Here is a 19,225-nt window from a genome sequence, read left to right as displayed (position 1 = left end):
ACTTCCCCTTTGGGTGGAGTTCCGCTTTAACCACTTAAACTCCCGATGATATATCACCTTCATAAAAAGGACATTTTTTTTGCAATACAGCATTGCGTTACTTTAACTGACAATTGCGTGGTTTTTTCCCTCGTCGTCTTTCAGGACAGCCACCTCTGAGAGACCTTGGCTCCTCCTTTCTCAGGAAACACTGCCTCAACTATTTAGATTTAAATCCCCTGTCAGCTGGTGCCCTTCAGTTCTGGTGTTTCCTCCGGTGGGGAGACATCGCCAGGAACCAGGGCTGAACAGCCAGGGAGGCTCTCCAGTGACAGCTAAGGATCTGGCTAGGGAGCCCGGATTACCTTTTGGGCTGCCTGGCATCACCCCAACTTGTCCTCGGGGGGGGTCTGAGAGGGCAGCGCTGCAGAGGTGCGGCCGGTCCTCCTGCATCTTGCGGTTAGCAGTGGAGCGTCCGGATGGACCAGGTGGCAGATGACATCACTTCTGGTGAAGAAGGTCACTTCCACCGAAGTCCCGCGGCTTCCGGTTCCGGCTGCGGGGGATTTGGAGAGCGGCCAGGCGATAGGCTGGTGGAAGCCGAACGCTGGGGGACAGCTGGAAGCACACAGGCTTGCGACCACTCCTGAAAATGTCAGAGGCACAGGCCACAGGGACTGCTCCAAGTGAAGCCAGCACCATCCATTCTAAGGTACAGAGAACCGTGGGGTGGTGTTCCCTTACTTCTCCCAGTAGCTCCATGGTGTAGTTCCCCCCTTGGTAGTCTGGAGGAGGTGATCTGTGGTGGTTGTTCTGGGACTCTGGTGGTGGTCGGTCCTAGGCACACTCCTGAGGGGGCATGCTGTGCTTGCATGTGTTGGGGGCCCAGTATGGGTGCTTAGTCTTTGTCCATTTCTTTTGTGTTACAGGGTAAGGCCTCAGACAAATCTAAATCGCCACATAGCTTCAAGAGAAGATGCCCATCATGAAAGGCTACTATGGGGGAATCCTGGACCAAGGCTCTTTGTAAAGAGTGTGTTGAGGGGCTAGTCAGGGAACATTTGGCGGAGCACGGTACTTATCTACCTGCATCTGTCAAGGAGCTTTCCAGCACCTTTAAATAATTTAAAGATTTATTTTCGAATTTACAGTTTCCTCAGCCCCAGACCCCCCTCATCCAGCACAGCAGGAGATTGCTCCACCCCCACCGACGGTACCCTCCACTAGTGGAGGAACACGGGCGGGACGCTGAAAAAGAGGGTGAAGAGCGTGATAGTACACCTTCCGACTCACAGGGGGAGTGAGAGAGAGAAGGGGTGGATGGTGAATCCACTAGAGCTTCTAGGTACAAATTACCCTGGAAGAGGTGGAGGATCTTTTGGGAGCTATCCACGCCAGTTTGAGAATCCAGGAGGAGAAGAAGACTTTATCTCTTCATGACCAGATCTACCAGGGCCTAGGCGAACAAAAAAGGAGGGTCTTTCTGAAGTCCTTGTGGAAGCAGTCAAAAAGGAATGGTAGGATCTGGAGAGAAAGCCTTTCTTTTCTTGAGCTCTGAAACTGAGATTTCCCTTTTCTGGGGAAGACACGCCAGTGTGGAACAAGTCAAGAAAATTGGACGCAGCCTTCTCTTAGGTCTCAATGCACACAGACCTAGCATTCGGGGATATCGGCTCTCTTTCTGATCCCATGGATAAAAGGATGGATTCTCTCCTTAAAAAGACCTGAGATTCCTCGTTGGGGAATCTTAAACCCTCCCTGGCTATGACGGTGGTTGCCCGTAATCTGGATTACTGGCTAACCCAGATTAAAGCGCACATTGAGACTGGCAACTCAACGGAGACAATTCTGTCTTCCTTTCCTACACTTCTACAGGGCTTGGCTTATATTGTGGATGCGTCAGCCGAATCTGTACACCTGTCCACTAGATCTTCAGCCCTGGCCAAAGGAGGGCTCTTTGGCTTAAAACTTGGCAGGGTGATAGCAGGTCCAAGGTTAAGCTTTGCAGGATTCTCCTTACAGGGGATCACCTGTTCGGGCCAGGCTTGGAAACTGTTCTGGATCGGACGGCGGACAGGAAAAAATCCTTTCTGGTCAAGCGTGGACGCAATGAACATTTTAAAAAGAGGTCTTACTCTCAGAAAAAAAATAATTTCTGTCCCAAAGACTGAGGGGCAGAAGAAATTTTGGGACCAAAGGGGCAGAGGCCGAGGGGGAGTGATTTTTCGCCATCATGAACAGCCCAAGAAAACTCAATGATGAGCTGACCACAGGCTATCCTTCCCCCAAACTGCTTCATGGCCTCTATAGACCTAAGAGACGCCTACCTGCACATTCCCATACCTGAAGGGTGTCAGAAGTTTCTCAGGTGGGCCAAAAGGATGGCAGAGGGCACGTTACATTTGCAATTTTGGACCCTTCCCTTCGGCCTGTCCTCTTCCCCCGGCATCTTCACCGAGGTCATGGCAGAGGCCTTGGCTTACTTGCGGCTCAGGGGCGTTTCAGTTATTGCCTACCTGAATGATCTTCTCCTGTTTACCCTCTCTCAGGACCAGTTGTCCAGGGACCTACCTGTTTTAAGATTCCTGGAGCACCTGGGGTGGCTCCTGAATCTGGAAAAGTCCAGTCTAGTGCCTGCACAAAAGGTCACCTTACTGGGCTACGAGTTAGATTCCACACTTCTGAAGGTCTTTCTTCCTTTTAAAAAGAGTCAGAAGATAACAGGGCCATGAGCCTGTTACAGAGCAGTCAGCTTATATTGGTAAGACAAGCCATGTCGGCACTGGGGTTGCTAACAGCCGCAATTCCGGCGGTACAGTGGGCAGAACTTCACTTTCACCCTCTACAACTGTTTATCTTAGGGGTGTTGGACTGCAGTCAGTGCTCTTTAAATTCCATGGTGCATGTACCTGTATGGATAAAGAGATCCCTTTGGTTGTGGAGAAGGGTCTCAAACCTGTCTCAGGGTTTCTCATGAGTCCCTTTATTGTCCAAAGTGGCACAGGTTGGGGAGCACACTTGGACTCCCAACTCGTGCAAGGGTCCTGGAGGAGTGAAGATTCAAGGCGATCTTCAAACTGGAGAGAACTGAGGGCAATCGAGCTGGCTCTCAGAGCCTTCCAGACAAAACAACAGGGACACAATGTGCAGGTTCCCTTGGACAATTCCGCAGCAGTTGCTTATGTCAACCGACAAGGGGGGACAAGAAGCAAGCCTCTGTGGGCTCTAGCAGAAAGAATTCTTCAGTGGGCCGAAGCCCAGGTGCTGTCAGCGGTTCACATGAAGGGAGAATTAAACCAATTGACCGACTTCCTGAGCAGAAAAACCTTAAAGGAAGGACGCCAATATGCATTCCACCTGCGTTCCAAGATGTCGGAAGTGACGTATCACGTAGATCCTCCCCCCCCTCCCCAACCTGTTTCGTCAGCAACGTCTGACTTCATCAGGGGTCACTTCCGCCATGTTGGAATGCAGGTGAAAAGCATATCGGCGTCCCTGCCATATTAACAAGTTCCCTTTTGATCTGCAACATTTGTAAGTGTTTTTAAATAGTGAGTGACCAATAAATGCTTTAATACTACACCATGAAGGGTCTCCTGTCTTTTCCCTAACTATATATGGTTCACCACTCTGGAGATATCTCCTGACTGAACTGTAATGCAACTGTGGAACATCTATTCTCAATGAGAGGATTTCCTCCCAGTGATCTATTATGCATTCTAAATGCCTGTATCTGATGAGTAAGGAGTTTATCTGATGGTGGTGAAAGATGGCACAGCCTACTTTTGCTGTGTGGAGTCACTTAAGAAGATTTCTGCATTACCTTATCTCTCTATTTGGTTAATTTTCAGTATCAAAAGCGGTAACCCCGAGCCATATTCGGGATTACCCTGTAGTGAAACTTACCTTGTCCCTACAATCCCCTGATGTCCTTCGGCCGATGCCGGTGTTCTATCAGAGTACTGCTACTTATCAGATTCTGCAACCGGAAGTGACGTTCAGATGAGAAAACTTGCTGAGCATTCGCCATGCATTCCAACATTGGCACTATGCATTTCAATAGCTTTCCTAATGTGACAGAACATTAAGCAGCAGCAGACAAGTTCTTCCACCCAAGCAACTCTTTAATTTCAGACTGATTTTAGCAGTAAACTAACCTTCTATACTAAAATAGACAATTTCATCGCGACCGAGTGAAAAAGTCTATTTCACTATATAATGTGGGGTGTAGCAAGATGGACGTCGCCCCTGGGAAATTAAAGAAAAAGTACATAAAACATGACATGACACATTGTAATCTGTTAGGAATACATTATCGTTTTAAACCCTTTCACCTCAGTTTTGTCCCTAGTGCTTTGTCCAGTGCCCTGCCTGCACTTTTACTGTTTTATTTAGGGATGCACCCAATGTTCGGCGGCCGAACATCGTTCGGCCGAAAATAGAAAAAATAGCACTTTCGGTGTTCGGCCGAATAAGTCAAAAGGCCGAATAATTTTGTGCCGAATAATAGGGCTGAACGATAGTCGATATGATATCGACTATCGTTCTGTGGCCGTAGGCAATATTCATATCGCCGAGGTCACGATATTTACAGGGGGAAGGGACTCAGAGGAGGACTCACAGACTTCCGTGAAGCCGGGACACTTCAGCGGTGAGCATACATTACATTACTCACTCGTGCACTGCAGCCCGCCCCACACATTCAGTGAGTCTTACTCTCCTCCCTAGTTTTTTCAATGGCACATTCAGGAAGCCAATCACGCCGTGATTAGCTGCACAGCGAACCAATCACGCGTGCCTGCACACCTGATTGGTTCCGATGTGCCGCTACTCACGGCGTGATTGGCTTCCTGAATGTGCCATTGAAAAAACTAGGGAGGAGAGTAAGACTCACTGAATGTGTGGGGCGGGCTGCAGTGCACGAGTGAGTAATGTATGTATGCGTTATAAATATGGGGGTAGTGGTGCGCTTCAAGGGATAACCCTTATATCTCTATATAATATGGGTGGGTGTATCTAAAAGTGTTGAATAAATATAAGTAAAGATGAAAGTGCAGGTGCGTAGTGTAGAACACAGAAATGTGTGTTGGCTCAATAGGTAAATACAAATGAAAGTGTAAATGCGTAGCGTGAGTCCCAAAATAGGGTGTGGCAATCAATAAATATTGGAATACTTCCTATTAGTGCTTATAAAAATATATAAAGTATATATAAGATGAAATCGCATCCAGTAACAATCTTCGATCCAATTGTAAACAATAAAAAAATCTGTGCTCAAATAAAGTGCTGCATGCTATATATAATATAATAAAAAGGTAAAAAAACGATCTGTGAGCAATTTATGAAAACATTAATAAATAGTCCATATATATAATAGTGAGTAATATATCTTCTTAGTGACTGTGCTTCACCGATAAATAAAAGTGACTGTGTGCTCCTTCACCCGTGTGTCACCTTTATGTGCTCTAGCCTCTCACCTTATAGGCAAGGAAATCATGCCTTTAATATCTGTTCAACCTTTTCAATGAATTCTGTTTGCCTTGCTGTGGGTCCTTGATCCCTTTCTGAAACCGGTATGTTGGATTCCTTATTGATATTAGTTTGGTTCACTTTCCTATTCCTATCCTCTTTATCCGGTGTTTATAGTGCCTCAGAAACAGAAACTTATCATGGTGTAGTATATCCAGCTGTTTATTTAGAGTGTACAGTGTTGCACTTACATTTATGGAGAAACGTATTCAGCATATATGCAAAACAACCTGAGGAAGTCACGTGACCTCGTGACGTAACGCGTAGGAGGAGCCCTATACCCGGAAGTGACGTGACGCCAAGGCACGATCTCCACAGCGGCGGTTGTTTTGTATACATGCTGAATACGTTTCTCCATATTATATAGAGATATAAGGGTTATCCCTTGAAGCGCACCACTACCCCCATATTTATATCAATTAACTGTTGTAGTATCAGTCTCAGTGGAGCTGCAGCAAGGGATCCCTGATGACCTCAGACAGCGCAGGGATCACACAAAACCCTAATGTATGTATGCAGCTGTGCTCCTTTCCAGGCTCCTACTAGTCCACCTCCAGCCTCCTACTACCACCACTATGAGAGACTGTCTGTCACTGTATAATCTGATCGAGTCCACACTGACACTGACTGACTGTCACTGAGTAATTGATGTTACCACATTAACCCTGACCTGCCCAGTGCCCTGTATCTGCAATTAAAATTTACAAGGCTGCCTGCATGCTTCCTGATTTCCATTCCCAGCATCCTTCCCAATCCCTACAGTGTCACTAACATTAACCCTATGGTACAAGGCTGCAGTGTGCACTGAATCCCATTCCCTACAGTAACATTTAGGGAGAGAGAGAGACATGAGAGGACAAGAGAGAGAGAGAGAGACATGAGAGGACAAGAGAGAGAGAGAGAGACATGAGAGGACAAGAGAGAGAGAGTGAGAGGACAAGAGAGAGAGAGAGAGAGAGAGAGAGAGAGAGAGAGACACGAGAGGACAAGAGAGAGGACAAAAAATTGGCAAAATAAATGGAAAAAATGTGAAACACCGCGTTCGGTATTCGGCCTTCGGCCTTCGGCCAAACATTTTATTATTATTCGGCTTCGGCCAAGAATTTCATTTCGGTGCATCCCTAGTTTTATTCCTTTTATTTTTATTAATAATTTACTAATTAATTAATTTAATTTATTAATTGATTTATTAATGTATTAATAATTTCTAGTCACTTTTACTGTTTCATTCCTAAGAATTACAGGCCTACAATATAAAACAACATATTTCCATGCAAAACAATGTATCACTTTCACATTCAAAAATACTGACTTAGTGCCGGTTCACATTACCGCGGCACGACTTCGGGGGCGACCTGTGAAGTTGCGTGCACCGCAACTTCGGCGTGACTTGCACGGACTTCATATAATGAATGTCAATGCAAGTCGCTCCGATGTCGCCCCGAAGTAGTACAGGAACTACTTACTAAGTTGGAGCGACTTGAGTCGCTCCTATTAAAACGGTTCCCGTAGCACTGCATGGACCATGACTTGTCAGGCTGACCAGTCACCTGACAAGTCTCGGTAGTGTGAATGGGCACGTAGGGTCCTTTCACATTGTCCGTTCAGTTTTTTTCCTCCGCTCAGTGACTTTTTTTTTTTATTTAAATGGACACGGATGCACTTTTGGAGTGTCCGTTCCGTTTGTCCGTTTATCATCCCATCCGTTTGCGGATGATAAACGGAGATAATGTATGTCAATGGGATTGCGGATGTCAGCGGATGACACCGCTGACATACGTTTTTGCGTCCGTTCCATTTTTTAAACAGAAGAAAAATAGGGTTCTCTTCCGTTCCAAAAAACAAAACTGATCGGAAAAGACGTAAATCGGATGTCAGCGGATGGTCATGCGCTGACATCCGCAATCCCATCGGCATGCTGCATTATGTCAGTTTTTCATCCGCAAACGGATGGGATGAAAAACAGACATACGGACCGCCCGTGTGAAGGGACCCATAATCAGACTGCCAGGGAGGTTAAGCTACTTTTTGATAATGTAATTTCGTTTTTTCACTATTCTTCTGGCTTGTTATGGCTTACAACCAGCTACTTAATATTTGTTATGTTTGTTATATTGTGTCACAATTTTTTTATTAGTGATTTGTTTTCTCACCAATTTTACTAATTGTTTGTACACATTGTGTGGTAATTGACATTAATTACACTGTCGGGTTTAAACGAGTGCAATCCAGAGTGCGCAGGTAGAGGGTACTTAGTCTATTTTATAGGTAATCAATGTCATAATGCTTTATTTTTTTATTTTTATTTTTTTGAGAAATCACTTTGAAAACTACCCCCTAGCATCTCAAGCCATGGCCATCTTGAGTAAGGGCAAATGATTTATGTAGCATTTACTGCCTGTAATCCATCCGCTCTTAGCTCCAGCATGCAGGCAAGAGGGTGTGCTTAGTTGAGAAAACCCCTTCTCCAGAGGAAAGAAAAAAAATGTCCATGAAACCTTTGTGATGTATGACATCATTTTGTCCTAGGCCAGAAACCAGAAAGTACCTGAAGAAGTAAAAAAGTTTAAAGTGATTGTGAGAGAAAAATGTTTATTTAAAAAATGAACAATCATGTCATATTTACCTGATCTGTGCAGTGGTTTTGCACAGAGCAGCCCCAAACCTCTGGGCTCCTCCCTCTTGCCCCGATAGTAAGCCACTTGCTATGTGATCTATTGTGATCTATTATGCATTCTAAACGTCTGTGTCTGGTGAGTAGGGAGTTTATCTGATGGTGATGGAAGATGGCACAGCCCACTTTTGTTGTGTGTAGTTACTTAAGAAGATTTCTACATCACCTTATCTCACTATTTGGAGCACTTGGAGGTTATGTATGGACATTCCTATACTATTCTAAGCTTATTTTTTTTTTGAAACTGTATTTTTATTGAAAATTTGAGATGTATAGGTACAAAAAATAGCCTTTGGGCATTCCTCAGCTAATAAATAAAACATAGAACTACTAACACTTCCTATTATAGAACCCCCCCCCCCCCCCAAAAAAAAGGGGGGGGGAAGAAACAATACACATTTCATACACCTCTGTCATTCTCTTACAAAATCACTTCAAGGGTTGATGAATTATAAGGAGATTCCTGTTCCCTGCCAGAGTGCCAGACCTTCTCAAATTTCCTAGGGCAATCCCGGGACAAATAAGTAGCTTTTGTATAGGGAGTACAACCTCATTGATTAAACGCTTCCAGAAGGGCAGATTAGGGGCTGTGTCTGATTTCCACTTGAGCATTAACGCTTTCCTGGCATAAAATAATAAGAGACCCAAGAGAGTACACATCGCCCTACTAACAGTCAGAGAGCCACCTAACCCCAGGAGGCAAACACCAACTTTTACAGGGACCTGTATAGTAGGTAGGGTAAATATAAACTGGGTCACTTACCGCCAGTAGCTACTAATCTGAGGGCACTCTCAAAAGATATGGGCAAATCCAGCAGGGTCACTAGAGCATCAGCAAGAGGAAATAGGGTATATACAATGTAGTCCTTGTGGTGTAAAATAAATTCTGTGCACTATTTTAAATTGGATCAGCTGGTTTTTAGGCGCTATTAGTGCTTGAAATGGGCAGTCCCAGAAATCTTCCAAGTCCTGCTCCTCCGAACGCCACACAGTTAGCAGGGCATCTAGTCCCACATGAACAGAGGGAAGTAGTGACTTGTAGATCACAGAAAGTGTTTTTTTGAGAGTGCCAACCTGGAGGAGAACCTCCAAATCATCCTACTCCAATCTAAACAAGGAGGACCCAAATTGCGCTGCATAGGCGTGTCGGAATTGCAGGAATCAGAAGAAGAAAGCATTAGGCAGTGTCAATTTATCTTTCAACCTATCAAATGTACATAGTGCAGTCCCATCACAAATATCTATAAGGTATCTGATTCCTTTAGCAGCTCAAAGATTGGGGACTGGTAAGGAATGAAATTCTTGTAGCATGGGATTGAACCGATGCGCAGTTGATGGGGACCTTTTACCCCTCACTATATTGGGTTTAGTAATGACAGCATGCCAGGCCTTAATAACTGCCCTCATGGCGGCTGTAAGGGGCAGGTGAGAAACTCTCAGACTCCTGTAAAAGAGATTACGGAGGGTCTTATAGGATCCTGAATGCACAGCTTCTAATACTACTGAGGCATTTGTGTCAGAGATAAGCCAGTTATAAGCATGGGTAAGCATGGCTGCCAAATAGTAGGTATAAAAGTCTGGGCATGTTAAGCCCCCTTGCGTCCAGAGTCTGCATAAAACTCTCCTGCTAAATCAAGCTGGTTGGGATTGCATATAAAGGAGACTATAAGTTCACCTAATTGTTTAAAAAATGATTTCAGTAGCCACTCTGGGGCATGTCTAAGGCTGTATAATAGAACTGGAAGGATTTTAATTTTAATTTAATCAATTCTCCTTATAAGGGATAAAGAGAGATGTGACCAGGCTTTCAATCTCTGTTTATACCACTGAGGAGCTGGGGACAAATTAAGATGTCTAAAATCCTTAGTGTTGGGAGAAATATTGATCCCTAAATATTTAATAGTCTTTGCCCATTGCTAAGGAGCATTGGGGTCAGCCAACCTTTTAGCCCCTTGGTCAATCAGTAACACAAGGGATTTACCCCAATTATTACGTAGACCCGAAAAGGGCCGCAAATTGGTCCAGGGTCCGTAGTGCTTCCAAAAGTAAAGGGCCAGGGTCCCATAGAAAGAGAATTAAATCATCTGCATAGAGTGCTACCTTGTCTACAATGGAGCCCACACGAATCACAGCTACCTTATCGGATGCCCTCAATGCCTCCGCCAACAGTTCCGTGGCCAGCACGAACAAGGCAGGGAAAGAGGGCACCCCTGCCTTGTCCCCTTCTGGATTGGAAAGGGAGATGACAACTTGCCATTCAGCTTAATGCTAGCTAAAGGGACTTTGTATAATATCTCAATCCACTTCCGAAAAACCGGGCCAAAACCAAAGAACTCTAACACCTGCATCAAGTAACCCTATTGACTATGTCAAAAGCTTCTAAGCTTATTTTAAGCTGCTTTTTGATAATGTGATTTTGTAAAAGAGAGCACGGATATTCATTTTGTTTTTTACCATTATGACATAGATGGATAGGTGAGTTTGCTTTGAATATGAAAAACAAATTAAATAGCATTTTCAATTTGTGGTGCCCAGATACAGTTAAGTTCCAGTTCAAATACTGTACATCTAAAGGCATAGTGGTAAAACCAAACTACACATGCTGCTACAGAATAAATGAGACTTCGGCTAATTACATTTTATATATTACTATTTACTTTACACTAACAGTCATTTCATTACTATAACATAATTACTGTATATTGATTTTTGCCCAGGTTTATGTTCCAATGTTGTCCCCATGTACCTCGGAGAAATGTCTCCTAAAAATCTTCGAGGCGGTATTGGAGTGATGCCTCAGCTGTTGATTACCGTTGGTATTCTTATGGCACAGATTTTCGGGATCCGATTCATCCTTGGAAATACAAAAGGTATATTATTGGCAAATATGTAATACTACATACAGTATAGAATCCAAACTTTCTCAGCAATCAATCCTATTAGCCAACAAAGAGTTCTAATGGGCAAGCAACTATATGAATAAAAGAAATGGAAATATTTACAATATGTCAAGAATTTTACAATTTACCAAGAATGAGGTATGTTCATCCAGAGGACAGTACAAAGGACAAGGGGATATACAGTTAGTTGCTTATGGAGTCGAATTTTACTATAAGTTAAGAGAGTTATTTACAGCAAGAGTGTGTAAGAGGGGCCAGATGTTCGGTACCCAAAGTGAAGTAAATGCACATGGAGACCAAGAAATGCTCAAAGTTCCATCAAGGTGGCAACAGGGCCTGAATATCACAGCTAAACCCAGTACGAAAGTACTTTACAGAAGGACTTGTAGTGCACGGTTTTAATACTGTAGAATACAGGTTAATACTGTAGAAGACAGAAGGCAGGTTTGCGATACCTGACACCATCTGACAAAGGAGGTGACTGGTAGGTGGTGACTGTTAGACTGGTAGGCACCCAAAAGGCAGAAGAAAAGAGATCCAAGGTAACAGCTCAGGTGTAAGGTCCCTGCACTGTTCCCAGGGTGGGTTTCCGTCCCTGACCTAACCACTTTGCAAATGGGCACCAACTACAGTGGAACAGTGCTTATTATTAGCACTGCCCTCACTAAGGGTGGCCCCCGAGGTCATTCAGTGCAGCAACATCCAGTCAGGCGCCTGCTACCCTGATGAGGCCTACGGAGGCTTCAGAGGGACAAGAGTTTTGTCTCCTCCCTCATCCTTTCTTCAATGAGGCTGTTGTAATAGTGACACCTGTGCAGGAAGGCTAACCTACACCTGGCTATACTCCTCCCCACTTTGACAGATGCAGTCCTCAGCATCAGGCAATAAACAAATAAAGATAACAGAATACAACATTTTCATAAGGCACAATATAATGAAAGTGAGAACAGGTAACTTTACACAACATAGTCAGAATACTTTGCCAGCAACTGCCCTTAGTTAGACCAGATAGGGCATACGACAGGCGTGCAGGATCACAGTTTGCAGAATGTCCTGTTGTTTAGTAGGAATGCAAACTTGATGGTAAAACACATTATCTTGTACTTCCAGCTGGCCCAAAGCCATAGCAGAACCCTAGGCCTGTCCAGTAACCCCTGATATTCCTGGGAAGTTGGTTTCTGCTGCCAAGAGAAGAATCATTGTATCTGGGAAACGTCAGGGTCCTTCTGGTATAGGATGGCCTATTCACCCAGGGTATATTCCTCAAGTATGTTTGTTGCCCCTGGGACAGGTGCGCAGAGGAAAGCTGTTTGGGCAAGACAGGAACAACCTCTAAGGCCTGCCATACATGGAGCGAATTTCTTTCCTGCAACCACAGGTTGACAGGGGAATTACTCCTGCCGGGCCATTGTCTTTTCCCAGTGGAAAAGGGCGGGGGAAGCCGTCCCTGCTGGGAGAAGACCATGATTATTGCTAGCGGCTATAGGAAGCACTAGCGATAAATGCAAGAGAATCCAGCAGGCTGGTTGTACCCAAGTTGATTAAATGATCAACTTGGAACATTCAGCCTGCCCATTAACTGTTCGAATCTCAGCTGGTTCCTGCTGAATTGGCCCAGATTCGAGCCTAGTATGGCCAGCCTAAGTGTTCTTGACTCAGGTCTATATCTTCAATGGGTTTCTTTACTGGGAAACGAGAGAGGGCACCAGCATGACTAATAAACTGCCCTGGCTTGTAGTATATCTTGTAATTAAAATAAGCCAGCCGTGCGAGCCATCTTTGTTCCAGGGTCAGGATCAGGGTCCAGGATCAGGATGCAGGGACACAAGAACGCAGGTCAGGGGCACATGGAGACAACACCAAGGCAGTGAGGAAGAGCATGCACAGGGTTTAAAGCGGAGTTCCGGGCTCAAAAACAAGTTTGGCCCGTCTGCTTGCTGTGACTGCCCTGAAAAACAAACGGATGCTCCCGATTTTTTTTTTCTTTACTTACCTTGTTTTTGAAGAAAGTATACTTACCTTCCTTCTACTTCCTCCCCCCTGCGGCCGCGGCCCGCGCCGTCTCTTCCTGTTTGCGATGACTCCTGGGAGCTGAACGTCATTGCTCCCAGGAATCAATGCGCCTGCACCGGCCCCGCTTGTCACTTCGGGTGCAGGCACGTCTTTCCCTGCTAAACAGCTTCTGGGCATGCCAATACCTGGCCTCATGTGGTGAGAGTATGCAGCCAGTTCTTGGAGGATGAGGGAATTGATAGCATTGAATAGCCCCCACTGAGTACCATTTTGAGTGGCTGCAATAAAATTTCAGCAAAATGGAAAAGCCTGCTGCATCATTTTTTCGTTGGTTGATCATTTTCATTTCCATCAAAAGATGTGGCATCCTTTTGTTTCTAACACATTACCCAGTTCATATCAGTATAGATATCCAGCATGGTATTTTTCCACATTAAGATCTGATGTGTTTTCAAAGTGTTCCTTTAATTTTTTTGAGATAGATATATACACTGCTCAAAAATTAAAGGAACACTTTTTAATCAGAGTATAGCATCAAGTCATTAAAACACCTGGGATATTGGTCTGGTTGGTTAAGTAGCAGAGGGGGTTGTTAATTCGTTTCAGCTACTTTGGTGTTAATGAAATTAACAACAGGGGCACTAGATGGGCAACAATGAGACAACCTCCAAAACATAATTGGTCTACTCATCTTTTCTTACTGTTTTTCACTATTTTTGCATTTGGCTAGGGTCAGTGTCACTACTGGAAGCATTAGGTGATACCTGGGCCCTATAGGGGTTGCACAGGCATTACAACTCCTCCAGGATGGCACATCAATACGTGCCATTGCCAAAAGGTTTGCTGTGTCTCCAACCACAGTCTCAAGAGCATGGAGGAGATTCCAGGAAACAGGCCAAAAAACGTCCTTAACCCTTCAACAGGACCAGTATTTGCTTCTTTGTGCAAGGAGGAACAGGATGAGCATTGCTAGAGCCCTAAAAAATGACCTCCAGCAGGCCATTGGTGTGAAAGAGGTTGTAAACCCACTTTGTTGACATTTACCTATAGGTAAGCCTACATTAAGGCTTACATATAGGTGCTATAAACATCTCCTAAACTTGCACCGTTTAGGAGATATTTACATTGCATGCAGTTGATGACGTCATCGGCGCATGCGCTCTGAAGGAACGGCCACCCATGCCGTTCCTTCAGATCCCAGTGCCGTGAACGGCGGCTCCCGCGTGCATGCGCGGGAGTGATGTAATCGCGCCCCCGGCCAATCTGATGGCCGGAGGACTAGATCCAGGAAGCAGGATGGCCTAACATGTCGGCCGTCCTGTCGGCACTGAGGGGGCTTCGTTTTAGGTAAGTACTTCATAATGAGCTAGTATGCGACACATACTAGCTCATTATGTCTTTTTCTTTACAGGTTTTTTTTTTTTTTCAAATTTTTTTAAACGGGTTTACTTCCTCTTGAATGTCTCTGACCAAACAATTAAAAACAGACTTCATGAGGGTGGACTGGGGGCCCAATGCCCTCTAGTGGGCCCTGTGCTCACTGCCCGACACTGTGGAGCTCGATTGGCATTTGCCATTGAACACCAGAGTTGGCAGGTACTGGCGCCCTGTGCTTTTCACAGATGAGAGCAGGTTCACCCTGAGCACATGTGACAGACGTCAAAGGTCTGGAGAAGCCGTGGAGAACATCATGCTGCCTGTACCATTGTTCAGCATTACCGGATTGGTGGTGGGTCAGTGATGGTCTGGGGAGCCATATCCATGGAGGGACGCCCAGACCACTACAGGCTAGACAATGGCAACCTGACTCTCAATAGGTATTGGGATGAAATCTTTGGACCCATTGTCAGACCCTATGCTGGTGCCGTGGGTCCTGGGTTCCTCCTGGTGCATGAAAATGCCTGGCCTCATGTGGTGAGAGTATGCAGCTAGTTCCTGGAGGATGAAGGAATAGATACCATTGAATAGACCCTAAGCTTGCCTGACCTAAATCCAAAAGAACACCTCTGGGACATTATGTTTTGATCCTTCTGACGCCACCAGGTTGCAGTCTATTCAGGAGCTCAGTGATGACCTGGTCCAGATATGGGAGGAAATACCCCAGGACACCATCCATTGTCTCATTAGGAGTATGCCCCGACATTGTCAGGCATGCATACAAGCACGTGGGGGGGGGGGGGGGTCATACAAACTACTGAGTACCATTTTAAGTTTCTGCAATAAAATGTCAGCAAAATGGACTAGCCTGCTGCATCATTTTTTCACTTTGATTTTGGGGGAGTCTTTGAATTCAGCCCTCTGTAGGTTGATAATTTTCCTTTTCATCAAATGATGTGGCATCCTTTCATTCCTAACACATTACCCAGTCCATAGCAGTATAGATATCCAGCATGAGATTTTTCCAAGTTGAGATCTGATGTGTTTTCAAAGTGTTCCTTTACTTTTTCTGAGCAGTGTATATATACAGTAAAACCTTGCATTGAGAGTAACTTAGTTTGTGAGCGTTTTGCAAAAAGTTTTGTATAAATTTTGACTTGATAAACAAGCGATGACTTGATATACGAGTAGAGTCATGTCACAACTGAGTATAAAAGAGAAGAGAGTGCCTCTAAGTGTAGCAATATGGTAACATTTATTGAAGGTACAACATTTAGCAACTCACATGGTTGATGATTAAAATGGGCACATCTAAGTATGTAGGCATCTGGGGTAAAGCTGTCCACATAGACCATCCTCCGCACCGCCATCGACGTCATCCCTTCCACACTGCACTCCACGAGCGCTTCAACCCTTGCTTTCAGATCGCCCTACTGCAGAGTAGTCTTCCCGGTCACGACTGCAGACTGACGGCGGTGAGGAGGATGATCTAAGTGGACATCTTTACCCTGGGTGCCTGCATTCTTAGATGTGCCTCTTTTAATCATCAACCATGTAAGTTACTAAATGTTGTACCCTCATTAAATGTAACCATATTGCTACTTTGAGGCGCCTCTCTTCTCTTTTTTACACTGTAGCTCCTGCTGGATTTCGCTTCTAATCCCCTTGTGGAGGCCGCCATTTGTCTATGAACATTGCTATAATCTTTTAATATGGACTAAAAACTGAAGGATTTATGAATAAATGGTTGTGGAAGAAATCATCTGAGTCTCCATTATTTCTTATGGGGCAATTCACTTTGATATAAGAGCGCTTTGGATTACAAGCATGTTTCCGGAGCAAATTATGCTCGCAATCCAAGGCTTTACTGTGTGTGTATATACAGTATATATAAATATATATATATATATATATATATATATATATATATATATATATATATATATATATATGTGTGTGTGTGTGTATATATATATTACCTGTCCCAGGTAATTTATATTGTCCCTGGAAGCGCCTGTTGATCAGGCTGCTCATAAATGTTACGCAGAAGTAGTGCAGCTGAATGGGAGACTTATTTCAACTCTGCTACTGTGGCCTTAAGTTTGAAATTCCCTTTTTAATTTTCTGTAATTCTCTCTATATTGAGTAGACTCTATAATCTGATAAGTATATATATATATATATATATGTATATATATATATATATATATATATATATATATATATATATATATATATATATATATTTAAAGCTTTGTACCACTTCTCACGCTCACAATTTACACAGGTTGGCCAATACTGCTGGCTCTCACCGGAATTCCTGCTGTACTAGAGGTTATTCTACTTCCCTTTTTTCCTGAAAGTCCAAGATACACACTGCTGCACAAGGGCAAGGAGGAAAAAGCCAGAAATGGTAAGCATTGGCTAATGTAGAAAAATGTATTAACTCTTTCATGACAAGTGTTTTTTTAAAGCGTAGATGCATAGACCGAATCTGTCAGTGTCAGAATGTGTTAGTAAAAGTATAACTAAATGCAAAGCTTTTTCTTTAGTTTTGTATAGAGTGGAAAGGGATTGTAACCCCTGTCAGGTTTTTATTGCCGTGTCAGTGTTCATCCTCTCTATTTGTCCTGTTAACCATTAGTAGCGAAAGTAAAAGGAAATCCCAAATTTGTGGTTGTCCCTAGAACAGCAATAGAGGGAAAATCTTCCCATGGGGTCACTAGTTCTGGTTCAAGGGATTAACTTAATTTGCAGGGATTTGCTCTCACTTCCTGTTTTAGCTATAGGACAGGAAATTAAGCTAAAAGGCACAAATGACAAAAAGTGAACCAACAAGGGTTATAACCTGCCCTTACTCTATCATAAATCTAAAAAAAAATGTTTTACCTATAGTTCTACTTTAACTTGACAATAACTCAGTGACTAGTTCATTGTTTGACAGTAGGCCTTAGAACTAGGAATGGCTAGGAATAACCACATACTTGGTTCTCTGTAACAAGAATTATTAACTCAATTTCATTGCGGGCCGCATCAGCATTATAGTTGCCCTCAAAGGGCCGGTTATATCTGTAGGATTAAAGGTCCAAAGCACTCCACCCCCCTTACACGAGATGTCAAGCGTCACCCACCCTTCCTTACATCACAATGTACCCCCTTACCTTCTGCTCCTGCCAGGAAGATGCGGATGGATCAGGGAAGAAGTGCAGGGTCTGGAGGTGAATCAGAGGAGGGCTGGAGTCAGCTTCCAGAGTCTGCTGAATGCTGAGACCAGGGGAGAAAGAGGCAAGGTGTTGTTGCGGCTGCATAGAGAAGTGCAGGATCTACAGGGGCTCTTGGCACCTCCCCTCCAATGACTGCCCCCTTAGAAAGCCACTTTCTATGGAGCACTCATACTGGCTCGTTCCCAAGCCTCCCTGTCTGCATCTATTGACACAGAAAGTGGGACTTGCCCCGGCTCCCTTGTTACTGGCTTTGATTGACCGCAGCGGGAACCAATCGCTCCTGCTGCCTCCGCAAAGTTTGTGAGACCAGAAAATGAGGGGAGAGAAGAGCTTCAGACGTGTTCAGCGGTGGATCGAAAAAGGGCCCAGGTAAATAAAAGGGAGAGGTGAGGGGGGATAATGATGCCTAAACATTTTTTACCTTAATGCAAAGGATGCATTAAGAAGTAATAGAATAGAATAGAATAGAATAGAAAAACAATAAAACCATCTTCCGGAATTCATATTTTGAAAAGAATGAATTTGCATTTGAATAGAAAAGATTAGAATAGAAAAGAATAGAAAAAAAATAATAGAATAGAACATAGGAGAATAGAATAGAAAATAATAGAATAGAGAATCAATAGGATAAAATAAAAAGAATATAATATATACCGTAACCATGTTCCGAAATTCGAATTTCAAATAGAATGAATTCAAATTAAAATAGAAAAGATTAGAATAGAATGGAATAGAATTGACAGATAAAAGATTTTTACCAGAGATTAGACATACATATAGCTCTATATAAGAATACTATAATTCCCTAATAGTCACACTTATCCACCCACCCTGATGCAGTTGGGTGGTGGATTGTCTCGCCATAAATTGCATTAGACGCAGGTGTGTTTTCCAGGGCAACAGCCTGCTTCTTCAGGAAAGTATTTGATGGCGAGCTTCTCCAACAATAAACATATAATAAACAATATCTTCATACAACAGCTGTCATTTTCTGCCCATTGGATCTGGAGAGGTCCCAACTAATCAAAGGTCATCATAAAGTTTAGATATATCGTATATCATCAATCAAGTAGTCTCTGTAGAGGATCAACAAATGGGAGAAGTCAGGAGAAGTCTGAGCCAGTGGAGAGCCTAATGGTTACGCATTCATGGGGGTGGAATGCATTCCACCTATTGTTTATTTATTCTATTCTCTTATTTTCAATTCTATTTTTTTCTATTATTTTGGATTCCATTGTTTTGGATTCTATTTCTTTTGAGTTTAAATTTATTCTATTTAAATTTAGAATTTTGGAAGACGGTCATATTTTTTCTATTTTATTCTGTTCTATTGCTTTTCTATTCTATTCTCTTATTTTAAATTCTATTCTTTTATTTTATTTTTCTATTATTTTCTTTTCTATTTTGTTCTAATCTTTTCTATTCAAATTCATTCTATTCAAAATTTGAATTTCTGAAGATGGTTAGGTTATATTATTTCTATTCTATTATATTTTCTGTTCTCTTACCTTCTATTCTTTTGTATTTCA

At 43.4% G+C, this 19,225-nt stretch overlaps 1 protein-coding gene across 1 annotated transcript in view; it reads left to right on the top strand.

The window, feature by feature from the left end:
* Positions 1-19,225, top strand: part of SLC2A5 (solute carrier family 2 member 5) — a 106,603-nt gene that overhangs the window by 43,370 nt on the left and 44,008 nt on the right. Inside the window, exons 6-7 of the mRNA XM_082274287.1 lie at positions 10,900-11,052; positions 16,760-16,885. Coding sequence (XP_082130413.1) covers positions 10,900-11,052; positions 16,760-16,885 — 279 coding nt within the window. The remainder of the gene's footprint in view (positions 1-10,899; positions 11,053-16,759; positions 16,886-19,225) is intronic.

Source organism: Pelophylax lessonae, assembly GCF_965119305.1.
Source record: "Pelophylax lessonae genome assembly, chromosome: 12".
Lineage (NCBI taxonomy): Eukaryota > Metazoa > Chordata > Amphibia > Anura > Ranidae > Pelophylax > Pelophylax lessonae.
This window is presented reverse-complemented; position numbering and strand designations above follow the sequence as displayed.